This window comes from Jaculus jaculus, chromosome 1, assembly GCF_020740685.1.
Source record: "Jaculus jaculus isolate mJacJac1 chromosome 1, mJacJac1.mat.Y.cur, whole genome shotgun sequence".
NCBI lineage: Eukaryota > Metazoa > Chordata > Mammalia > Rodentia > Dipodidae > Jaculus > Jaculus jaculus.
Window position 1 is genome coordinate 281,858,603 of NC_059102.1, and position 24,864 is coordinate 281,883,466.

At 36.3% G+C, this 24,864-nt stretch overlaps 1 protein-coding gene across 2 annotated transcripts in view; it reads left to right on the top strand.

Annotated features, from left to right (window-relative positions):
• Kcnt2 (potassium sodium-activated channel subfamily T member 2) overlaps window positions 1-24,864 on the top strand; it is a 365,450-nt gene that overhangs the window by 200,347 nt on the left and 140,239 nt on the right. For both annotated transcript variants that reach the window (XM_004659523.3, XM_004659524.3), the window contains exons 12-13: window positions 141-204; window positions 20,021-20,129. In XM_004659523.3, coding sequence (XP_004659580.1) covers window positions 141-204; window positions 20,021-20,129 — 173 coding nt within the window. The remainder of the gene's footprint in view (window positions 1-140; window positions 205-20,020; window positions 20,130-24,864) is intronic.

Genomic DNA, 24,864 nt, shown 5'->3' on the forward strand with positions numbered 1-24,864 from the left:
ATAGAGTCATGCTCTGCTAGATATTCAGCTTTTATTTAAGTCTTAAGTGTACCCTTTGCCTACATGAGCTATGTGGATCATGAACTGCAATTCTGTTTTTCAGACAACATTTGTGTGATTGTTTTCCTGTCTTTGTTTAGGATGGATGATGCTGAAGCCTGTTTTATTCTAAGCAGCCGCTGTGAAGTGGACAGAACATCTTCTGTAAGTTTTCAAATCTCATTCAGTAAGTTTCCACAGTAGAATTATTTTTTCAATTAGATTAAAAAAAAAAAAAAACTCTGCCAGTAATATGTATTACAAAAGGAGAACAACTATTTTGCACTCTCTTTATCATAATATGAGTTGCATTGTTCATTGTGTGAACAAAATTGTTCATAATTTCTACTAATCCTTTAATTTTATGGTTGGTCCAAATGAAGAGATAACTAGACTGTGGGTTAATTAGGTCCTACAAGGTGAAAGTTTATAAAATTATCCTCAATTCTATACTAGAATGAATTGGAGCTCCTAAAAATAAGCATTTGTGCAAATCCTTTTTAATTTTTTTTTCCATTTTATTTATTTATTTATTTATTTATTTGAGAGTGATAGACAGAGAAATAAGCAGATAGCGAGTGAGAGAGAGAATTGGCATGCCAGGGCCTCTAGTCACTGCAAACAAACTCCAGACATGTGCACCCTCATGTGCATCTGGCTAAGGTGGGTCCTGGGGAATTGAGCCTCAAAATTGGGTCCTTAGGCTTCACAGTCAAGAACTTAACTGCTAAGATATGTCTCCAGCTCCATTTGTGCAAATTATGTTCAAAGTAAATCAAGACAGAATGGGAATTGGATTTTGCATATGTTTAAAAGATTCCTAGATGATCAGTCTGGTAAAATTTGACTGACAGGGTTTCCATGATAAACTGTTTTGGAACAAAATTCTATAAATATAAATATATTATTAAATTTTGGTTTTAATTTTTTAATGATTTTTTAAATGCAATACCTGAAAGTGTTTTGTTATATGACTGATGAGTGGACATCTCTATAAAGAAAATCTATTATCTTCTTCCTCAGTGAACATTAGGATGTGGAGGTGGAAAGATTATCTGAGTTGCAGAGTGGGGAGAAGGCTGTGGACTCTCATCAGGACATTGCATGGCCACGGCATTATGAACACAAAAATAGCTGTAATTTCCTGCACAAGACTTGTACAACATAGGATTAGATGCCATTCCATCATGGAGTAGGGAGGCTTCTGATTTTCTTCTGCTCCCTGAGGAGCTTCTAGGGGTCAAAGGTTGCCTGGGAAGGATAGTCATTCTCTTCAATGATGTATCTAGAAGTATGTGGGGAGAGAAGGGTTTCAGTGTGAATGGAGATAGCAAAAGATGGGAGTGGTAGGTTTATTTGGTCAAAATACAAAGTGTGTGTGTGTGTATGTGTGTGTGTATGAAATTGTCAAAAACAAATTTCAATAGAGTTCTTTTTTTTAAATTTATTTGAGAGTGACAGACCATATATATATATATATATATATATATATATATATATATATATATATATATATATATATGGAGAGAGTGATAAAGATAGATAGAGAGAGAGAGAGAGAGAGAGAGAGAGAGAGGGAGAAAATGGGTGCACCAGGACCTCCAGCCACTGCAAAGGAACTCTATATGCATGCTCTCTCTTGTGCATCTGGCTAACATGGGTCGTGGGAAATTGAGCCTCAAACCAGGGTCCTTAGGCTTCACAGGCAAGCACTTAACTGTTAAGCCATCTCTTGAGTCCTGCTTTTTAAATTATAAATTGTCAATATAGTTTCATCCACTGGGTTCCTAATCCAAAAAGCCCACCTCTGGTCTTATCTGCTGTGTGCACACTAATAAATACTCTGGTCAGAGTGTATCATAGCTGTAGTTAAAGAAAATGTATCACTACCCTTAAGGTACATGTTGTTTTGAACATTTCTAGGTACTAATAAGCACATTGTAGTACATGAATTAAGGACTGTATATCTTATATATGGCATTCCACGCAATATCCATAAAGTAATTTACTTGAACTACTCACTCACTTATATGCAATATAAACCAGTGATTTTATCATTCATCTGAAGACGGCTACTATGGGTTCATTCCATCTTCACAAAAAGTTGTTGAAATCATAGCCATTAAAATCACAGAATAGAAATTTATTTGTAGAAAAAGCCTCTCCAGAGTTGATGACATTATAATGAAGCCATTATCGTAAGTCTCAATCCAAAAAGACCAGTGTCCTGTAAAAAAGAAAAATTCAGGACAGAAGCATATACAAGAAGAATTTTGAAGAAACACAAAAGCACAAGAATAAGCTAAGTAAAGAGGCCTGGAATATTCTCTCCTCACAGCTCTCACAGGAGCCAACCTGCTAGTGCCATGATGTCAGACTCCAGCATTGGTGTCTGTGAGACAGTGGATGTCTCTTGCTTTAGCCACCCGGTTTGTAACACTGGGTTACAGCAGCTTCAGAAAACCAGGATTTGGGCATAGACCCAAAAAATGTTAGGAAATGTTGTAAAAAACATACTATAAAAAATTATCACTTTCCCTCCTTCCCACATATACTATTTCATTTCTTTTTTTAAATTTTTTATTTATTTATTTGAGAGCAACAGACAGAGAGAGAAAGACAGATAGAGGGAGAGAGAGAATGGGCGCGCCAGGGCTTCCAGCCTCTGCAAACGAACTCCAGATGTGCGTGCCCCCTTGTGTATCTGGCTAACATGGGACCTGGGGAACCGAGCCTCGAACCAGGGTCCTTAGGCTTCACAGGCAAGCGCTTAACCGCTAAGCCATTTCTTCAGCCCCTATTTCATTTCTTAAAAGAGCCTCTTCACTTCATAAAAAAAAAAAAAAATTCTTGACTAGCTTCTTAATGGATTTTTAACAATAGTGCCCCAAACATATTTAGTAAAGAATTGAATAAAGAACACCATCTGTGCTTGTGTAATTATTTGACCTATGCAATTTTTGAATCTTGTTCTTCTCGCATTTCCTTGCAGTCAGGTTCACATTGCTGGTAAAAATCACCCATCCTAGAGAGGATTCTGGGTTCACTTTGACTTACAGGCACATGGGAAAGCTCCATGATGGCAGGGGAAAACGATGGCATGAGCAGAGAGTGGATATCACCCCCTGGCCCACATAACATGAACAATAGCAACAGGAGATTATGCCAAACACTAGCATGGGGAAACTGGCTATAACAACCATAACCCTGCCCCCAACAATATACTCCCTCCAGGAGACATTAATTCTCAAATACCATCAGCTGGGAATCTAGCATTCATAACACCTAAATTTATGGGAGACACATAAATCAATCTACCACATTCCACTCCGGCCCTCATAAATTGATAACCACCTATGATCTAAGATGAGTGCATTCATCCAACTTTAAAAGTCCCCACATTTTTTATCATTCCCAATTGTGTTCATACATTCCCATAGTCCAAGATCTTTGTTTTTATTTTTTTATTTATTTATTTATTTATTTATTTATTTATTTATTTATTTATTTATTAGCAACACAGAGAGAGAGAGAGAGGGAGAATGGGCGCGCCAGGGCCTCTAGTCACTGAAAAGGAACTCCAGATGTGTGCATCCCCTTGTGCATCTGGCTAACGTGGCTCCTGGAGAATCGAGCCTCAAACCGGGGTAGTTAGGCTTCACAGGCAAGTGCTTAACCTCTAAGCCATCTCTCCAGCCCTCAAGATCGTTTAACTGAGCCATAATACCAAAATATAACCTCAAAAACCCATAATGGCACAGAATAAATATTCACACTGCAAAAGATGGCATTGGGGATAGCAAAGAAATAGTCAGTCAATATAGGATTTAAAATATCCAGGGCAAACATCAAACTCTGTAGCTTCAAATCCAACAACTCTAGTCAGTAATAAATCTCCAAGTCCACTACTTCTAACCAGCAACAAGTCTCTGGTATTCCAATTCCACCCCTCCAGCTAGGCCAATCACAGTCCTGGAAAGCCTCATCGGGCTGGCAGTTCCTTAGCAGCCATCTTCATGGGGTCTCCATTGCAATCCACAGTTCATTCTCATGGCCCCACGAGTCTGCCTACAGGCAACTAGCAAACCAGATTCACACTGCCCTTAGCCAATTACAAAACACAAAACCATGTTGCAAACTCAATGACCCTCTCTTTCCTGCATTTCTTCTATTCCATAATACCAGGGAGGGTGCCAGTTTGTTAATCCAGGGGGGGATAAAGCAGACTTTGAAGAACAGCACACTCCTTGAGCACCCAGGCCCCTTCAAAAGAGTCTACATTCTTCCTGTTGCCCCAACACAGGGTAGTTAGCCCAGTCCCAAAGGTTGTAATCTCTCAAACAGTTTGCAGATGAATGAGCACCAGTTTAGGACCAAAGATTTCATTTTTTCAGTGCCATATTCCTCTGCTCACACCAGTTCATTTCTATGCAAAGCAACCCTGCACAACTTCTCAGGACACAGGCATAAGAGCAAGCTTATCCCACAAACTGCTAGTCTAATCCAAACAAAACACTTTCTCACCCTCATAAGCCAAACCTCACAGTCCATAGTTCTTACTGCATTCAGGTCTTTCAACTCTGACCAGAATAGTCCATCAAGCTGCACTTACAGCACTGCAAGGCATCTCTTAGTCCACGATTTCAAATCCTTCTACATTCCTTTTGAAAATGAGCTCCAAAAGGCCAAAGCCATATAGTCAGGTATCTAGAAGCAATCCCACTCCTCAGTATCAGTTTACTGTTGCAGTAAAGTTCACATTGCTGCTAGAAATCACCCAACCAATAGCAGCGTGTGGGAAAAAGGATTTATTTTGGTTTACAGGCTTAAGGGGAAGCTCCACAATGGCAAAAGAAAACGATGGCTTGAACAGAGGGTGGACGTCACCCCCCTGGCCAACATAAAGTGGACAACAGCAACAGGAGAGTGTGCCAGACACTGGCATGGGGAAACTGCTATAACACCCATAAGCCTGCCCCCAACAATACACTCCATCCAGGAGATGTAAATTCCTCAATCTCCATCAGCTGGGAATTTAGCATTCAGAACACCTAAGTTTATGGGGACACCTGAATCAAATTACCACAGGCATAGACCAAACATTAGGAAATGTTCTAAAAAAAAGTTCTATAAAAATTTATCACATTCCCTCCTTTCCACATATACTATTTCATTTCTTAAAAGAGCCTCTTCACTTCATGAAAAAATTTCTTGACTAGTTTCTTAATGGATTTATTTTATTTTATTTTAATTTATTTATTTATTTATTTATTTGAGAGCAACAGACACAGAGAGAAAGACAGGTAGAGGGAGAGAGAGAGAATGGGCGCGCCAGGGCTTCCAGCCTCTGCAAACGAACTCCAGACGCGTGCGCCCCCTTGTGCATATGGCTAACGTGGGACCTGGGGAACCGAGCCTCGAACCGGGGTCCTTAGGCTTCACAGGCAAGCGCTTAACCGCTAAGCCATCTCTCCAGCCCCTTAATGGATTTTTAACAATAGTGTCCCAAACATATTTAGTAAAGAATTGATTAAAGAACACCATCTGTGCTTCTGTAATTATTTGACCTATGCAATTTTTGAATTTTGTTCTTCTCACATTTACTTGATTTCAAAAGATGTGCATTCTTTCAATAGTTTTGATAACTTTGAGAAAATCTTCAATGTCCCTTAGAGTATTATATACAATGTGAATTTGAGAGTATTCATTTAAACAATGTATTTCACTTCTTCCTGACACTAGTAAATTGACAAGTAATGAATTTAAAATATTTATACCCACAAGGACTGAGAATAGGTAGATGAGACAACACGGGTAGTTATTAAATCTAGGAAGCAGGTAAATGAGTGGCAATTGACTCAACCAGAAGGAAGTTATAATTTAGGCTGAGAGAGAGGAAACATGAGAAACAGACCACTTTTTGCAACAGGACCTCATAAGAATCAGGAAGTAGTGCCTCTGAAAGTAGGGTTCTATGTAGGACCAAATACACAAATGAGCCTTGAAAGTCTGTAATAGAAGCAGATTACCTGTATTTCTCTATAGGATTGTGAGCACAGAGAGCAGCCATATGAGGGGCCAATAAAGGCCAGTGTCTGCAAGCCAGGTCCATACATTTTATGGTAAATCAAGAAAACCCTCTCCTGACACCTTTATCTTAGACTTCCAGCCTCCACGAACCATGAAAACTAAATTTCTCTTGTATTGACTCCCAGTAAGAAGTATTTTGTTTTGGCAGTCTGAGTAGAATAAAACAGATTTTGAATTAGTGAGGAATGGTTGGAATACTAAACAAATGACGAGAGACACACACTGCCTGTGAGGTAAATGGTCAGTCAAAATTGAAATGTAAGTGTAGCTTTTGCTTCATCATGAACACAGTCACAATAATCCAAATACTGGCTTGTGATTTCAATAGAATTAGTGTTCAACTGTATTTTAAACAGATGATTCAGGGAGATTGAGTCTGAGATCGGGATAAGGAAAATATATTTATACTCTTCTGTTATAGGAAGCTTGTAGATATTTAAAACTGAGAAATCAAAAAATAGTCATACTGATGGCTAGATGTTAAAAGTACATGCTTTCATAGCACATCAACCCAGATTTAGTTCCTTGGCACCCATGTCAAGCTGGATACAAAATGGTGCATGCATCTGTGATATCAACACCTACAGCAATGAAGGTAGGCTCAGTTGAATCCAAAACTTGTAGCAGGACAGCTAGTCAGAAGTTCCTTCATAGTGTCTCATGTTGTAGCAGCAAGAGCAGATCTTTCAAAGCATGTGGGGCATCAGCACTCACACCCTGAAGTTATCCTGTGTCTGCCACATGTGCACTGAGGCATAAGCACCCCCAAATCAGATAAATAAATAAAATATTTGGAAAGAAATGTAATACAGTCAAATTTAGAAATAAGAAGGCATATAAAAATAATTAGTGTTATGGCATTAAAGTGAATATTTTGTATACCATATGATAGAAAGGGAAGGCTAATCCTTTATGTCACAAAACTTGTAGAATTATTGTGTTTTTGAAATGCATACATATATAGACTTAAATATATTTTTAACTAAGTAAAATTTGGAATATGAGTTTAAGACGAAATACTCATCTGAAATGTATCTTTTGTTTTGTGAAAATAAATGGTTTCATTTTCATAAAAGCATTATGTAACTTGTGAAACAATAACAAAGTAAACTTTTTGGTGCAGCTCCTCATATGAATATATTTTTAAAAATTAAACTTTTCTCCCAAAGCTTGATGAAATTTTTCAGTCTTATTCATCTTTATAATTAAGAAGATGATGGTACAAGAGATGCAAGAGAAGCTGGTGGTAACAAGTAGAACTCAGCAACTCTTTTCCTGCCAAAAATTGTTATACAAAATTGACATCATGCTGTAATTGAAAAAATAAAACATGGCAGGGTAACAATGCTTAGTAGATTGAAGAGAGCAAGAAACCAGACAGAGATGTCACTACCGCAGTCAAGACATCTTGAACAGAGGGACCTGAAAACAATCTCCCTGGATCCTGGTACTGTATGGGTTTTAAGTCTTAGTACACTGGAAGGGGCACAGAAAGAAACTCAATTTTTCATAGTAGCAGTAAAGAGGCAGTATCTTCACTCCTATCATACTGGTTTATGTCCAGCAATTCATGGAAGCATCTGTAGCCCACTGAGAGGAAGAAGCTTTCAGGGACTGATATATGATGCATAGTTTACTCTTCATGTGCACATACCTCTGCGCATATGTAGACATTGTTCATTACATTTTAAAACCACTTTCATATGTGGGTGGGTAGCTCCAAACAGAGAAGCCTTATTTTAAAAACATATAAAAACCTAGACAACTTATACATTATTCCAGCAAGCTAACAATGTCAGCACAGAGAAGACCATATTGCTTGGTAATGAACATTTGCTCATGCTATATGTGATGCATTGGGAAAGAGCTGGCATAATTGCCACTGCAAACAGCACTACATTATGAGCTACAGCAAGGGTAGTTAACTTCCCACAACCCACACCCATCCTCCTCCAGCATTTGGACTAAATCCACTCATAAAATAGAAATTACCACTCTTCGATTCTTCAACAGTTGTCAATAAGCATGTTTTTCTATATTTCACAAAATATCTTAGCCAAATTAATTTTTATAATCATATTTTTTTCTTTGTTTCTTTCTTTTTTTCCCAATCACTCCTTTCCTTTTATTTCACCTACTATATTGTAAATTTATGAGGATTTACCCTAGAAAAATGATTTGAATTGCTTAATTTTCTGCATGGTTGGGGTAGATCAAGAATGTTAAATATGCCACATTTATAATATCCAGTCTTGCTACAATCTAATCACTTTTCACATAGTAGTCCTGTATTTTATTTGAGTTGAAAATAAAAGTGAGCTTTTCTGTCTTTGAGTATGATCACATGAAGGTTACTGTAGTCTCTGCATGCTCCCAGGGCACAGAGAGTATCTCACATGGGTCAGGAGGCCTGGAGCCATGGCTTGTTTGCTTGACTTCATATTTTCCCCTTAGTTAAGGAAAACCCACTGCCTATATTTCTGTTCCCACTTACTCACATTCAATGCTTGATGCATATCTTTAGGAAAGTTCTCTCTCCATGTAGGACAGTGGGCAAAGCTCCCATCAGGCTGTTAATATGCATCCTCTTCAACATGGACTGAAAATTATATTGTAACCACTATTAGTGTGAGGTTCCCATTTAACTGACAGAGATAAGGAAAAGAAGAGAGAGTTTCACATGGCTTATAACAATGAATGTAAAACTAATCATTATTGTATGGTTGAAAAATGTTACTTAAGTTGGTAAACATTGAGCCTTTTCCTTAGGCTGTGTCCCCTTTAGACTCCATTGCAATGATAAATATGTGAAATTGATTAGTGGATTCTTAAGGATTTCTTAAGGACACCATTGGTTAGAGTACTTTTTGAAATGTATACTTTTCCAAAAAAAAGTATTTTTGATGGACTTGGGGAGATGGCTTAGTGGTTTAGGTGCTCACCTACAAAGCCAAAGGACCCACATAAGCCAGAGTTCATTTGCAATGATTAGAGGCCCTGGTGCAACCATTCTTGCTCTCTCTCACTTTCTATCTGCTGTTCTTTCTAATAAATAAAAACTACTATTTGGGGACTAAAGAGTTGGCTTAGCCATTAAAAGTTCTTGCCTACAAAGTCTAAGGACCCAGGGTCAAATTGCCAGTACCCATGTAAGCCAGATAGACAAGATAGAGCATACGTCTAGAGTTGTTTTGCAGTGGCTAGACGCTATAGCATTTGGATTCACCCTCTCTCTCCTGCCTGGCTCCCTCTGTCTTTCAAATAAACAAATAACATATAATTTTAAAAAAGCTTTAAATTTTTTAAATATTTGACCTTGGATGTTAGAATTTCCTGGTTATATGTATACTGATCTAAATTTACATACTCTATTATATGTAGATAACAATTCTTTAAAGACTGCAAAGTGAATTTTTTATGTTGGGCATAATTTAAAGTTTTCCTGTACATGATTCTAATTTATTTGATATATTTTGGAAACAGTTTTAATATTTTTGCTGCTTTATTTAGTAAATTACCATTTCAGAAATTCAATGGCAGTACACTATTTCTAAAGAAAATTCATTAATTATTGGTGAGTATGCAAAATTAATTAATGAGTTATTATGCTGTTTTAATAATAGCAGTTTTGTAACCTTGCTGATTATGGCTCATAAAAAAGTTGGGTTGTATACCTTTTCCTGCCTGGAATAAGGGGGAAGTTCTGAATAATATCAAAATAAGGAAAATAATGGTAATTCAACAGTACTGTGTTTTGAAGCAACACTATTTATAAAGATAAATATGTCTGCTCAAATTTTCATATAATATATAAGAATATCAGTAGTTAATCATGAAGTTGAAGGTGCCAAAGCAGCTACTTCAGTAATTGTTTCCTCTTTTTTTTAAAATTTTTTTATTTATTTATTTGAGAGTGACAGACACAGAGAGAAAGACAGATAGAGGGAGAGAGAGAGAATGGGCGCACCAGGGCTTCCAGCCTCTGCAAACGAACTCCAGATGCGTGCGCTTCCTTGTGCATCTGGCTAACGTGGGACCTGGGGAACCGAGCCTCGAACCGGGGTCCTTAGGCTTCACAGGCAAGCGCTTAACCGCTAAGCCATCTCTGCAGCCCAATTGTTTCCTCTTTTTACACTGAATGAGAAAAATCATTTCTTAAATGTCACTGGGGCTGAGGAGACACTTGTAAAGTCTGTGAGTTCAATTTGCTTCTGACCTAAGTGGGAAATGAGTTCCTTTGCAGCAGTAAGAGACCCTTCCCACCCCATACACATGCAATTAAAAAGTGTGTCACTAAATGTAGATTTACTGAAGTCAAAACTCTTTCTAATAAGTCAGATTAATTTTGTTCAAAAAAATAAAACATAAGAAACACTTTTTAAAAAGAAAATACTGTTTTTCTTAATGTATCAATTGAAAAATTTGGGCATAATACTAATTTTCTACATGCATTTACAGGTTTCAGTTGTAGCTGACATTTTATTATTGGCATGCATATGCTAGGGCAGTTTTTGCAAGTCCATTTAATGAAAAACATGAAAAATGGAGCCAAGCAGATTGACATTTATTGAGTAGCTTTCATATGGCCAGGCATTTTGTGCACATTATGTCATTTCATGTAATTGTTTCATAGATGAGGGAACCAAGGCTCAGAGGTGTTAATTAGATTTCCCAGAGAGGCAGATTCTGGATTCTACCCAGGTCAGCCCAACTCTTAAACCCTTTCCTTTAGAAGAAATTGCTCCACATGGTGAGAAGAGTTTACTATTCAAATGACATTTTATTTAAATTTGTAAATTAAAGGTGTTCCACAGCTTAAAAATTATAATTGGCACAACATATATTTAGGGTTCCAGGCATTAGCTTTTTGTTCTTTCTATTTTTAGTCTGTCCCTTAAAAGAATGCATTAACTTTATTTTCATTCAACTACTGTAGCATATTTTGTAAATGTTTCTCACAAAGTGTCATTTGCTTCCCTGTTCTTTCCTCCCACTTTGATTCCCTATTTTCCATTTTTCAATTTTGATTTTAGATATATGTTGTATTGACTTTTCCTGGGAAGACTCAAACAGGCATCTACTCATACTACTCTAGGACAGGGCATCAACAGCTCAAAGTATGCCTGCACCCAGGTCCAACTTAGTAAACCAATGAACTTGCTGGGTTTACTTGCAGGAGCAGGGTTGTGAGGTTACTTAAAGAGCAATTGTGAGGGATTATTTACAGAGCATGGGTATGGGTTTATTTACAGAGCTAAGTGGAAGGGTTCTTACAGAGTAAGGCTTGAGGATTTTCTTACAGAGCAAGGGTGAGGATTTACTTACAAAAACTTGGATGACTCAAAAACAACTGGTGAGAAAGCCCACCTAAGTATTCTGAGGACACATGAAAGTTGCTGCCCTGGAGCTCACTTCATAATTTGCTGGGGCTGTGCAGGTCAGATTGTTTCCCCAGAACTTGTTTACTGCTGGTATCTCCTTGCCGAGAGAATTTACTAATCTTGTGCTTCAGAAATTTCTTCAGAATTGTGAGCTGCTCACTTCCTGACTTTCATGAGCTTCCCTCCTCTCTCCAGGAAGGAATGTTCCAATTCAGAAGTAATTACTACATGGCAATATGCAATTTGGCATTTGTGAACAGATACCATTTACCTTTTATTGTGTACCTAAAATTATCCCTGTGAATAATAATCCCAATAGCACTTAGAATGTGTCATTATGTACAGTGTCCACTGGAGACCCAGTGATCACCTTGATTGCATCCTTCTACTTCTTCATTGCTCATTTCTATTTTCAGTTTCAAAGGTTTATGTGATTTTGACCACTCATATTCTAGAGATGTTTAAAGAACTCTCATTGGTGGATCTGCTCTTTGCCACTGATTATCTCATTAGACATTGATTTTATTATTTACATATGTTAACAACCTAACTCAAAATTTTAAATTGAACATCCCACTTTATTAATCATTTGATTTTTTTCTTCACTTGTCCATTCAACTAATATTTATTCACATTCTATGCTCAGATATTAACATACTAGGTAGATTCATAGTTCTGAACTTAACAGAGGCAGTATCTTCTCTTATGAGGTTTATATACTTGTCAAAGTAACAACCATTGTATTAGTTAAACAAGTGTATGGGATAATACATAGTGATAAGTGATAGAGAATTACAAAGGAGAGATATGTGAAATATTGGGGAGGAAAAAATTTTAGATTGAATATTTAATTTAAAAATTGAAAGGTTAAGCATAGTAATGAAACAATAATTGGTAAAATAGTGAGTACAATAGATGTCATGTGTTTGTTCCATTAGATCATGGGTTTTGTACATATATCAATTTATTTGTTTGTTCCCTTTCTTTCAATCTTTCCCCTTCCTTCCTTCCTTCCTTCCTTCCTTCCTTCCTTCCTTCCTTCCTTCCTTCCTTCCTTCCTTTCTTTCTAACAAAGTAAACTTATAGACCTTGTTATAGAATCCCTAGCAAATCGATATAGATTTTAGTACTAGAAGCAGGTGTTCATGTAAAATATATGGAAATGTTGAAATTTCTTTGAAATTGGTAAAGTAGAGGATGGACAACTTTGTGGTAAATGATAGGAAAAATTTAGTCTGTTAAAGGAGATACGGTGAAGGCTCAGACAGAAGAATATCATAGAGAAACCCCTTTTTATCTAGAGGTTACACATGTGTCTTAAAGTGTCTTAAAGATAATCTTGGGAGAGGGGGCTGGAGAGATGGCTTAGCGGTTAAGCGCTTGCCTGTGAAGCCTAAGGACCCCGGTTCGAGGCTCGATTCCCCAGGACCCACATTAGCCAGATGCACAAGGGGGCGCATGCATCTGGAGTTCATTTGTAGTGGCTGGAAGCCCTAGCATGCCCATTCTCTCTCTCTCTCCCCCCTCTTTCTCTGTCTGTCTGTCGCTTTCAAATAAGTAAACAACAACAACAACAAAAAAGATAATCTTGGAAGAAATATGATTGTGGTGGTTTGATTCAGGTGTCCCCCATAAACTTAGGTGTTCTGAATGCTAGGTTCCCAGCTGATGGAGATTTGGGAATTAATGCCTCCTGGAAAGGGTGTATTGTTGGGGGCGGGCTTATGGGCTTTATAGCCAGTTTCCCCATGCCATGTTTGGCACACCCTTCTGTTGCTGTGGTCCATCTTATGTTGGCCAGGGGGTGATGTCCACTCTCTGCTCATGCCATCATTTTCCCTGCCATCGTGAAGCTTCCCCCTCGAGCCTGTAAGCCAAAATAAACCTCTTTTTCCCAGAAGCTACTCTTGGTTGGGTGATTTCTACCAGCAATGCGAACCGGACTGCAACAATGATGGTTGCATTTGCTCCTAATGAAGTCTAAGTTTTAAGAAAGAGCATTATTGAAAACTGGAGAAAGCCAATCATTGTCAAAAAATGGTAGAAAGTTTGCATACTTTCACATATGAAGGTAGATTTTAGAAACAGTTAACTTGCTATTGCATTGAGGTGATCTTTGAGAAACATTCTGAAGGCATGAGCTTTTACCTCCATCTTTTCAGTAAAATGGAAGGGAATACAGACACATTAAGGAGGATTTTGTGCACATGGCAGAGTAGATGTAAACATCACCTGCCCTACTTTCTAAATGTTACTCTGGACGAAAGTTCAAAGGAGACTGTTTTATGCATGCAAGAGAAGTGACTGAAAAGGGTAACCAGTTTGAAGCTCAGGAAGAGTAATCTAAACAAGACAGAGAACCATGGCTGGGATTAATGGGTTGTTATTTGACATGGTGAAATACAGTTTTTTTTTTTTTTTTGTGGAATTGATTTAGAAAATAAAGCTATCATTTGTCCATATTCTGGGCATAAGTCAAAGTGGAAGAAGCAAAGATAAGTGTGAGTTTATGTGAAATTTAAATAATACATTGGCATGTGTTGATATTGAAATATTCAAGAATAAACTAGTTTAAGGAAGGAAGTAATACTTTCAGCGCAGGAAACTTGAAATGTATATTTGGGATTCATATAAAGCATAATTCTATATTGCAATTCTATAAATGTACTTTAAAGCCACATGACTAGATGGAGAGATCACATTGGGTTACATACAGTTGGGAATAATATTCTAATATTTAGAGGTTATAAAGAGTATACAAATCACAGGCTGGAGAGGTGGCTTAGCGGTTAAGTGCTTGCCTGTGAAGCCTAAGGACCCCGGTTCAAGGCTTGGTTCCCCAGGTCCCACGTTAGCCAGATGCACAAGGGGGCGGACGCGTCTAGAGTTCGTTTGCAGAGGCTGGAAGCCCTGGCGCGCCCATTCTCTCTCTCTCCCTCTATCTGTCTTTCTGTATGTGTTGCTCTCAAATAAATAAATAAATAAAGAGTATACAAATCAACAAAGATTGTATATAAATTAAACATGATTGAGGAAGAGATTCAAGAGAGCAAGGATATATAAATTAAGTGAAATATGAAGAGCAAAATGGAAGAGATCTTTCCAAAGCTTGTACTGAGTAGGGATAACATTTGGCAAGATGAAGGTTCCTGATCATATCAGAGTGGTTTTTGGTGGACTACTTGGTGCCTAAAATCTGCAACATTTTTACAAGCAAGCAGGAAACTCCTCTGCTTTCAGCTGTATGGGAACAATGAGTGCTAGATAGCATTCCCACTCAAATGTTTAGAATTCTGGATGAGATACACAAAACAATTATTTTTGGACTGAACAACATGAACACAGTGTGGGACTGTGATCACTGGGGGTAAGAAAAATAGTAGGAACGGGCCCCAAACAAATTATACTTTGGGCTTAAAAACATTTATAAGCTCCTATTGGAGAAAAGCAAAATCTATGCAGGTCATGACAGTTTAACTGAGCTGTGAAGGCAGAGGTATGAGCTAAGGGGAGCAGGGTATAAGAAGGATGGCATTTGTGTAGCTGAATTGCAAGAGGAAGAAATACACAAAACAGCTCTCAGAATATGCATAGGGTCCCCTATAATCCCTGGCTGATTAACACAATACACACAGGCATGGTGAGAGTGAAAAAGTCTAGGGAATACCAGGTGTGGTGGTGCATGCTTTTTTTCCCAGCACTTGGGAGGCAGAAGTAGAGGCAGAGGATCGCCATGAGTTCAAGGCTACCCTGAGACTACATAGTGAATTCCAGGTCAGCCCGGACCAGAGTAAGACCCTACCTGGAAAAACTAAAAAAAAAAAAAAAAAAAAAAAAAAAAGTCTAGGGAGAACATGATTGTTAGGTAAAGGAAAACTGCCGTGAATGGGTAAAATATGAATACAATCCTGTGCAGGATTAAGAAAATAAAATTCTAAACACACATACACACACACACACACACACACACACACACACACACACACACACGAAAGGACTACAATCAATGCCCCATATAAATACGCAAAAGCATATTAATGTAATCGTACATCATAATCAAGCGTCATTTTGTCTTTATGTTGCAAGGTTGGTTCAGCGCAATGAAAATGAAAAATTGGGGCTGGAGGGATGTCTGAGCAGTTAAGGCATTTCCCTGCAAAGCCAAAGGACCCAGGTTCGATTCCCCAGGACCCATGTTGGCCAGATGCACAGGGGCTCATGTGTCTGGAGTTTGTTTGCAGTGGATGGAAGCCTGGGAGCACCCATTCTCTTTGTTTCTCTCTCTCCCTCTTTCTCTGTCAAATAAATAAAAATAAAATATTTAAAACAATGAATTATAATTGTGGCACCCCCAGTAACAGAATGAAGGATAAATCTCATATCATTATCAGTAAATGCAGAGGGAGCTTATCACAAAATTCAACATCATTTCATAAAGTCACCCAAGGAAGTTCAAGTAGAAGGCCTGAAACACTATACAACAATGGCCAAGCATAAGGAACACCAGTCCAACGTCATACTACACAAAACTACACAACAGCCATGCACAAGGAACACCCAGCTGACATCATAGTACACAACACTGCACAAAAAGAGCTATACATAAGAAACACCTAGCAAACAACACACTACACAATATTGCACAGCAATGGTCATGCATAAGAAATCCAGCTAAAATCATACACAATGGTAAAAAAATGGAAGCTTTTTGTTTCCCCTTTAAGGTTAGAAAAAAGAAAGGTGTGTCTGCTCTTATCTCTTCTTTTCAACATAACACTAGTTTATTAGCAAGGGATGTTCAAAAACCAAATTTTGCCTTAGAAGAATGCATTAAAATCGTTTCTTTACTAATTTTGCTGTGTGCATTAGAGAATTGTTTATTTCTTCTCCTATACTATAAGTGCATTTTAGTATCTATATGGTGTTTGAACCATTCACATAATCGGAATAATAACATATGTAGGTAATCATTTTGATTTGATTCTTTAATGAAAATGGGTCACATTCTTCTGGCCCTTTATATGTTAATTTTTTATTTTTGTATTGTGCTTGGGGACTATGGTATGCTGAGAAGCAACAGGTTATTTTCCATTCCTCAAAAAATATTTTTTTTTTGGTGGTCCTTGCTGTTTTAAAAGACATTTAATCTAGCTTATCTACAATGCAATTTCTCTTACTCTATGATATTGATAATGGATCAAATATCAGTTAAGATTTAATTTGTTCTTCTATATTTTCATAACATATAGGTCAACTAAAGATGTATAAGTTTATATAGAAATTATGACTTCTCTTCTTTGCTTTTCCTCTTTATTTAGTGTGCCATTTCCCTAACTTCTCTGGGCTTCTTACCATATAGTTTTGCCAGCTTATGCTGCTGGTTCAACCACAGATGCACTCATATCAAAGAAAGAAAACAGAGAAAATATGTGAAATACATGTTACATCTTCAAAGATTTTCTTTCTTTCCAAAATTTATCTACTTTCATTGATTACGTTAAAGTCCTTATGCATTTACTTGATGGATTTTTAACTAGAGTTTATGGGTTAGTTCTAAGGACACTGTGAAGGACGTACTCTTCCATATGGGTAGATCTTACAGCATACTATACTCCTCCTTCTGTTACTAATCTATATTTTCTTACATTACTGGTGCCAGTATGTAAATCTGAATTTTAAGTTTTTGGTAAGTAGTCCCGCATTGCCACTTATGTTTTATCCTTTATGGTATTATTTTGATCATTATTAAGATGATTTACATAAAAACAAAATAACATATTTGTATCCAGTATTGAAAATTTTTCAATCTCCATTAACAGTTTTGCATGTAATATGTAGTTTTACATATCAATACTACATGATTAAAAAAATTAGGGCTGGAGAGATGGCTCAGCAGTTGAGGTGCTTGCTTGTAAAGCCTAACAACTTGAGTTTGATTCCCCAGTACCATCATATAGCAACATGCACAAAGTGATGCATGCTTCTGGAGTTTGTAGTGGCTAAAGGCCCTGCTATGCCCATGATCTCTCTCTCCTTCCCTCCCTCCCTTTCTTTTCTTGCATATATATATATACACATACAATACATGTCACATATATGTGTGTGTGTATATATATATATATATATATATATATATATATATATATATATTTAGTTTATTTGGAAATCTACTTGTTACATACAAGAAACTGACTTTTCCAAGTCAAGTTAGACACTGAAAGATAAAGAAGCTAAACATTGTAAAATTGTTCATTATCATTAACACGGCATTAGGTAAAACACACTAATGATATATTTTAATATTGACCTTCCTGAAATTATGGTTTATATTTAGTTTGTTTTCTTATTTATTTAAAATTTTGTATCTCTGGTGAAAGAGATAATAAATGCTAGACACTGAAATATTTCTAGTTCTGTAAACTCATATTTAATAGCATGTTATATTAATTAGCAGATATTGTTTGGTGAATCTTAGTAGCATTGCTAGTATCCTTCTGGCATTTTGAATGTCTGCCTAAGGATGTGTGCATGTCCATTGTCCCAGGTCCATTTTATTCTTCATGAACCTTCATAAAACGTATACTTACTGTCTTTGTTGAATATGATATAATAACAGACATTCATTATTTACAGTATGATATATGATAAAGTCTAAGACCCAAATGCTAAGAGATCCAGAGCCTGATGAAAACTGTTTTCCTAGTTTATAGACCTTTTCCTGTTGTGTGTTCATTAAAGGGCTGGGAAGCTTCACTGGCCTGCTTTTACAACTGATTCCCTACAAGAATTTCTTCAATGGGAGGTGATTTCACCCCCTTCCAAAAGCCCGAGAAGCTGATGGCCTCATAAAAGATCTTAAGAATTTAACATATATCTGGAAGTTTTTGATCACAAGTATCTAGATGATAGCAGTTGCCAAATACAAATCATAGCTCTTCTTTCTCTATTGGGATACTTAATCCCACTTGTCTACTGGTTTCAAACATTGAAAGAGAATATATTTCATCTTTATTTCTCTTTTCAAAGTTGTACTTTCACCTATAATGATGAAAATGGTATATATTAGCCACATGTGGCTCTGGTGACTAGTGTGATTGAGGAATTAAATTCTTTATTTAATTATACTTAACTTTGATATCAATACGAAGCTACTGACTATTATATGTACAGTGTTGCCTAAGACCATGTGGGTCCAGCTATGAGCCACATGTGTTCTATAATAGCTGTGAGTGCAGGCCAAAACACTAGAAAATTACTTCATATTACAATGTCAGAAGATTGAACACACCCACTAGGGCATCCACTTATGGATTATCAGCAAATTTTGTTTTATGTTTCTATTATATTCTGCCATGATACATGCATTTCATTAAATATTTATATAATTAGTGTTCTGTGTAAGATCTAATATTAAGTGTGGACTCGAAATTTGATCCTTTTAGCATACTTACTTTTTTTTTTTAATTTTTTTTTTTTATTTATTGGTTTGACAGTGACAGAGAAAGAGGCAGAGAGAGAGAGAGAGAATGGGCACGCCAGGGCTTCCAGCCACTGTAAACGAACTCCAGACGCGTGCGCCCCCTTGTGCATCTGGCTAACGTGGGACCTGGGGAATTGAGCCTCGAACCGGGGTCCTTAGGCTTCACAGGCAAGCGCTTAACCGCTAAGCCATCTCTCCAGCCCGAGCATACTTACTTTTTTGATATATTTTATCATACCTGAGGGATTATCATCCTGAATACACTCACATGCACACACACACACACAGTACAGATCAAATATTTTATTCAACCTTCTTTTAAGTAGTAAGCTAATATGTTTGCTATGTGCACAATCAGTTATTTTCCTTCTGCCAATTTTCTAATCATGTTGACATTAAGAATATATATTTTCCCCTGTGGAAATTTCTGTAATGGTTAATACTATATTAATTCTATTTAAATTCAGAGGGATTCTGACTTCTATACATTTTCTGGAAAAATATATTTAAATTTATATACCTAATTATTGTAAAATTATTGTAAAATTTTCTAAGAAAGAGTAGTTAGTATTTTCTAAGAAAGAGTAGTTAGTATTGTCTGAATTAAATTAGGTCTTGATAGTCTCTTTTATAGAAGGAATGATTGTTCTTCTAAAAAGACCTCTAGATGAAATTTTAATATTTTATTTTTATTTATGAGAGAAAGGCAGAGAAGAGAGAGACAGAGACAGAGAGAAAATGGGTGCACCATATCCTCTAGCCACTGCAAATGAATTCCAGACATATGTGCCACCTTGTGCATCTGGTGTATGTGGGTCCTGGTGAATGGAACATGGGTCCTTAGGCATTGCAGACAAGTGGCTTAACCACTAAGCCATCTCTCTAAAACCAAAGTTGAATTATTTTTATGCTTAGTATCTGTGACTGTGACCATTTAATAAACTTTATTCCCTTATTATTTTTATGTATTACAAGTTTATACTTTTGCTACTAAATTTATCTCAGGACATTTTGATTTTTATCATTTCAGGATCACCAAACAATATTGAGAGCATGGGCTGTAAAAGATTTTGCTCCGAATTGCCCCTTGTATGTCCAGATATTAAAACCTGAAAACAAATTCCATATCAAATTTGCTGGTAAGTATTAGTATTAAATGGGGTCATTTGAATGCCTTCAACCTACCTTTGAAAATAACATGCATCAGTAATGTTAGTGGCAATTTTATTTATTCTTGGTCCTATAAGGCAGAAATGATTCCTCCTAATAATATGCTTGTTGAAAAGCATTTTTCTACTATAAAAATATAGTATAAATCTTTAATTTTATATAATTTACTGATGTAGCAGGTGAATTTGCTATGTGTCTTTGCAATCTTAATTACCAAAGACATATTTGTGTCTAAGATAAACACAGGCTTCAAATTCTATTTCATAGTTAATATTTGGCTGTAAATTATTTGAAGCAAAATGGGCCTATCCTGCAATGTGTGGCAGAGTAATACACTAGCATGTATTGAGTTATACTTAGGTATATTTATTTCAGGTTATATACTTTGAAAATAATTCAACAAGAAGATAAAGTTGAGTTTTATTTTCAGAGCATTTTTAAAAATTAATCATATGAGATTATGGTTTGAATTGCTAGGAAATTGTATCATAAAATGAATGATATTTAATTTTTTATTAACTACTTCTATGTGAACAAAGATTATTTAAATCAATCAGTAACTTATGTACATTTCTCTCCAAACATAATAACCTTAATATGTACTATATTTTACTTTAATAGTTTAAAGCTTCAAAGTTAAGTAGATGTAAGTTTTTTAACACACTGTGCCACAGATATCATTTCTTTAAGAATATGTTCTTAAACTTAAAATACTAACTTGTTAGTTTGTGGTGTTGAAATAAATATTGTATAAACACTATGAATTTTGCATATGTAATTCATGATATTGATGCTGTTCACTTTACCCCACCTTCTTTAGTACAAACTGCCCACAAATGACCTAATCAACATTTTTTGGTTGTTTCTAAAAATGTGTATTGAAGCATCAAGAAAAATGATTCTCTACTCTGTCTCCATAGTAGTGTCTGTCTTTTTGAGTGTGCTTTCTTTTAAAGTATTCATCAGAAATATTCTGATTTATGTTGTCTGAAATGGTGACAAGGTTTCTCTAAACCTATTTCTAAAGCTGGAAATTAAATCTAAAAAATGCTTGCCTTGTGATGATTGTGAACAAACTGGAGAAACCCATGTGAAATATTCACCAATTACTATCAAAAGACTGCCTGGGGCTTCTTACTTTTAATTATCATTCATCAATCATAGATGCATGTTGCAGTAAGGTTTGCATTGCTAGCATAAAACACACCAACAAAGAGTAGATTTTGGGAAAAAAATGGGTTTATTTTGGTTTATAGGCTTGAGGGGAAGCTCCATGATGGTAGGGGAAAATGATAGCATGCACAGAGGGTGGACATCACCCCGGCCAACATCAGGTAGACAACAGGAACAGGAAAGTATGTCAAACACTGGCCAAGGGAAACTGAATCTAATACCCTTAAGCCCGATCCCAACAATACACTGCTTCCAGGAGGCATTAATTCCCAAATCTCCATCAGCTGGGGACCTAGCATTCCTAACACCTAAGTTTATGGAGTACACCTGAATCAAACCACCACAGAGCATATTTGCAACGTTTTTTATTATACCTGATAATGACTTTCTTTGCAATGGTTTTTGAAGCATAGTATTATATGAACAGTAATGAAAGTTTTAAATGTAAACCATTAAACATGCATTTGAGGTAGGTTCTTGCTCTAGTCCAAGCTGACTTGGAATTCACTGCGTAGACTCAGGATGACCTCAGACTCAAGGCATTCTTTGTACATCTGCCTTCCAGGTGCTGGGATTAAAGGTGTGCACCACCGTGCCTGGCTAAAGCCATTCTTTATGTAGGGTCCCTACTTCACTGGGTTAGGGTTGGATTGGATTATTCCATTGGATAGGGTTAGCAGTAAGAATACCAATTAGTTTCTGAAATATACTTGGTGTTCAATAAATAGTTGTGAATCCAAATCTTCTAATAACTACATTTGCTTTGGGGAGACAATTTGTAATTTTGAATGCATCATAACCAAAATGGAGAACAGACAAGTTCTTCTTCCCTCCTTCAACAAACCATTAGTATGCTCCCTGTAGATAGATCAAATGTGCTGAAATAGTGTACATTGTAAGCAACCTTTTCCAATGATCTTTCAAATATTTGCTTGGCATTATTTTGACAAGTCTACCAAAATATATGAGTCATTTAAAATGAACTCCCAATAGTTCATCTCAATATTTCTTATTTTGACAAAGAGTGAAATTTCTTTTAGTAATGTTTTGCATTCTTTCATAGCTGAGATTGCAACATCTCAAATGGGATATAGCATTAAAATCTATCTATCTATCTATCTATCTATCTATCTATCTATCTATCTATCTATCTATCTATCTATCTATCATCTATCTATCTATCTATCTATCTATCATTAAAAATTAAAGCATCTTAGTTTCATTAAAATGACCTAAAAAGTTTTGGATGATGTATGAAGCTCTCAACTCTGCACAATATATTTTATTTCTTGGCAAGAGACTAAAACACACACACACACATACACACGCACACACACACACACACACACTGAGCCTTTACCAACAGAAGGCAGTATGTGAAACTGTCAGTGTGTGGTTGGTGGTTAAGCCATGCTCTGTCATGTGCTCCATGGCCTTATAGTTCATGGGCTGCATGTGAGCTCTCTTTATCCCCTTCTGATGATGGAAAACCACAACGACATAGTCATTGATCTTGGTAGCCACTTGTCTGGCTCCCAGCTTATTTACCAAACAACTCAACGTATCTCCCTTGTCCAAAATATTTTGACAAAAACATTACTAGACAAATATATCCTTCATTAAAACCCTAAAATATTGGTTGTCTAATTTTCTCAGTGTAGATGTGAGTTTATTACAATAGAAATATTATATTTGTGATAAAAGGACTGCTTTTGTTAAGATCATAATTTCAAATATAAAATGAAGTCTCCTGTAAGTTACAATAACACATCATTTAATGACAAACTAACTTTACTTTCAGCAATTTGTCCATTTTGGTAAATTAATGTGGTACTTTTCTTGAAGTAAAGTGATTAAAGGTGAAAATTCTGGAAACAGACATTCCTTGATAAAATCTTTGTTCTATTGTATTTTTGTATTACAGTGAGTACTGCAACCCGCTAAACTTGAGTTTCATAGTTGATAAAATTGAGGATGAAAGAAACTACCCCATGGAGTTGTTATGATTAATAATGTCCTTCAAAGAAAATCAATTGTCAATGATTCCTATCAGAGAAACTGTTATTAACTTGAGTGCCTATTTTTCTTCCTACTAACAATTTTATTATACTTATTTCTAAGAAAGTCTACTGAGGCTCATATGATATGTTTATAAGCAGCTTAAGAAAAGATTCTGAAAAAATAAGATTCTGGGCAAACACATTTTCTGAGACAATAGGCAAAACAAAGTTATGTATCAAATCATTTCATGGACTAACATGATCTAGTACAAAACTCATTAACCATAGTATTAGGAATAACATTCAATGAACAATTTAATTGGTAGGCATGGTGGAAAGATAATACAAAGTATGTCATCAAAGCAATCTAACTATGCAGTTAAAATGTTTCATTGAGGGCTGAAGAGATGGCGTAGCGGTTAAATGCTTGCCTGTGAAGCCTAAGGACCCTGGTTCAAGGCTCGATTCTCCAGGACCCATGTTACCCAGATGCACAAGGGGGTGCACCCGTTCATCTGCAGTGGCTGGAGGCCCTGGAGCACCCATTCTCTCTCTCTCTCTCTCTCTATCTGCCTCTTTCTCTCTCTGTCACTCTCAAATAAATAAATAAAAATGAACAAAAAAATTTAAAAATATTTAAAATGTTTTATTGAGGGGAAATTATTCTAGGAATAAATTTGTTCCATAATGCAGATTAATCATTTCATTTCAACAAACATACAATAACTATCTGAGAGAGACTTAATAACCATTCAAATTTAAAAGGAAGAATGGAAAGTTAAAAAATAAAACACTGTTAGGAAGCAAGGATGAAGTACTTTTAACCTAACACAGGTTATCTTAAAGTTGGTGCAGGGAAAAGGTATCACAGTTAAAGTTTCAAACATAGATGCCCATTAGTATCAGAAATAAAATTACTTTGTCCACAAATCATCAGATTGTTTATGAGGAAAATTCAAAATAATTTTCTTTTCTACCCCTATATATATATATATTTTTTTTTTCGAGGTAAGTTGTCACTTCAGCACAGGTTGACCTGGAATTCATTATGGAGTCTCAGGGAGGCCTCAAACTCACTGCAATCCTCTTACCTCAGCCTCCTGAGTTCTGGGATTAAAGCCATGTGCCACCATGCCCAGCTAATCCCCTATATCTTCTTTTTAGAATATTACATCAATTGATAAACTTTCAAAAATTAAAGCTGTTCCTCAGTATCCACTGTGACTCGTGCATCTTCAGCTTCATTGTCAATGTTGCTTACTGTGTACCAAAGCATTTCAAAATTTATATTTCCAAAACCTGTCATTGGCTTCCTTATTTAAATCCTGTTCATACCACTTTCTTCTCAGTACATACTACTTAAGGATCAAGCAAAGCCTGTGTGTCAAATTTCTATTACATCCAACCCATCCTTACAGCCTACAAGCTGCACAGCCTGAAATTACAGCCTTTACTGCTCTTTATCTCAGCTATTCTCAAATTTCCTCTTCTCACTATTTCCAGGTATATATAGGTTCATGTGCTTTCTGCT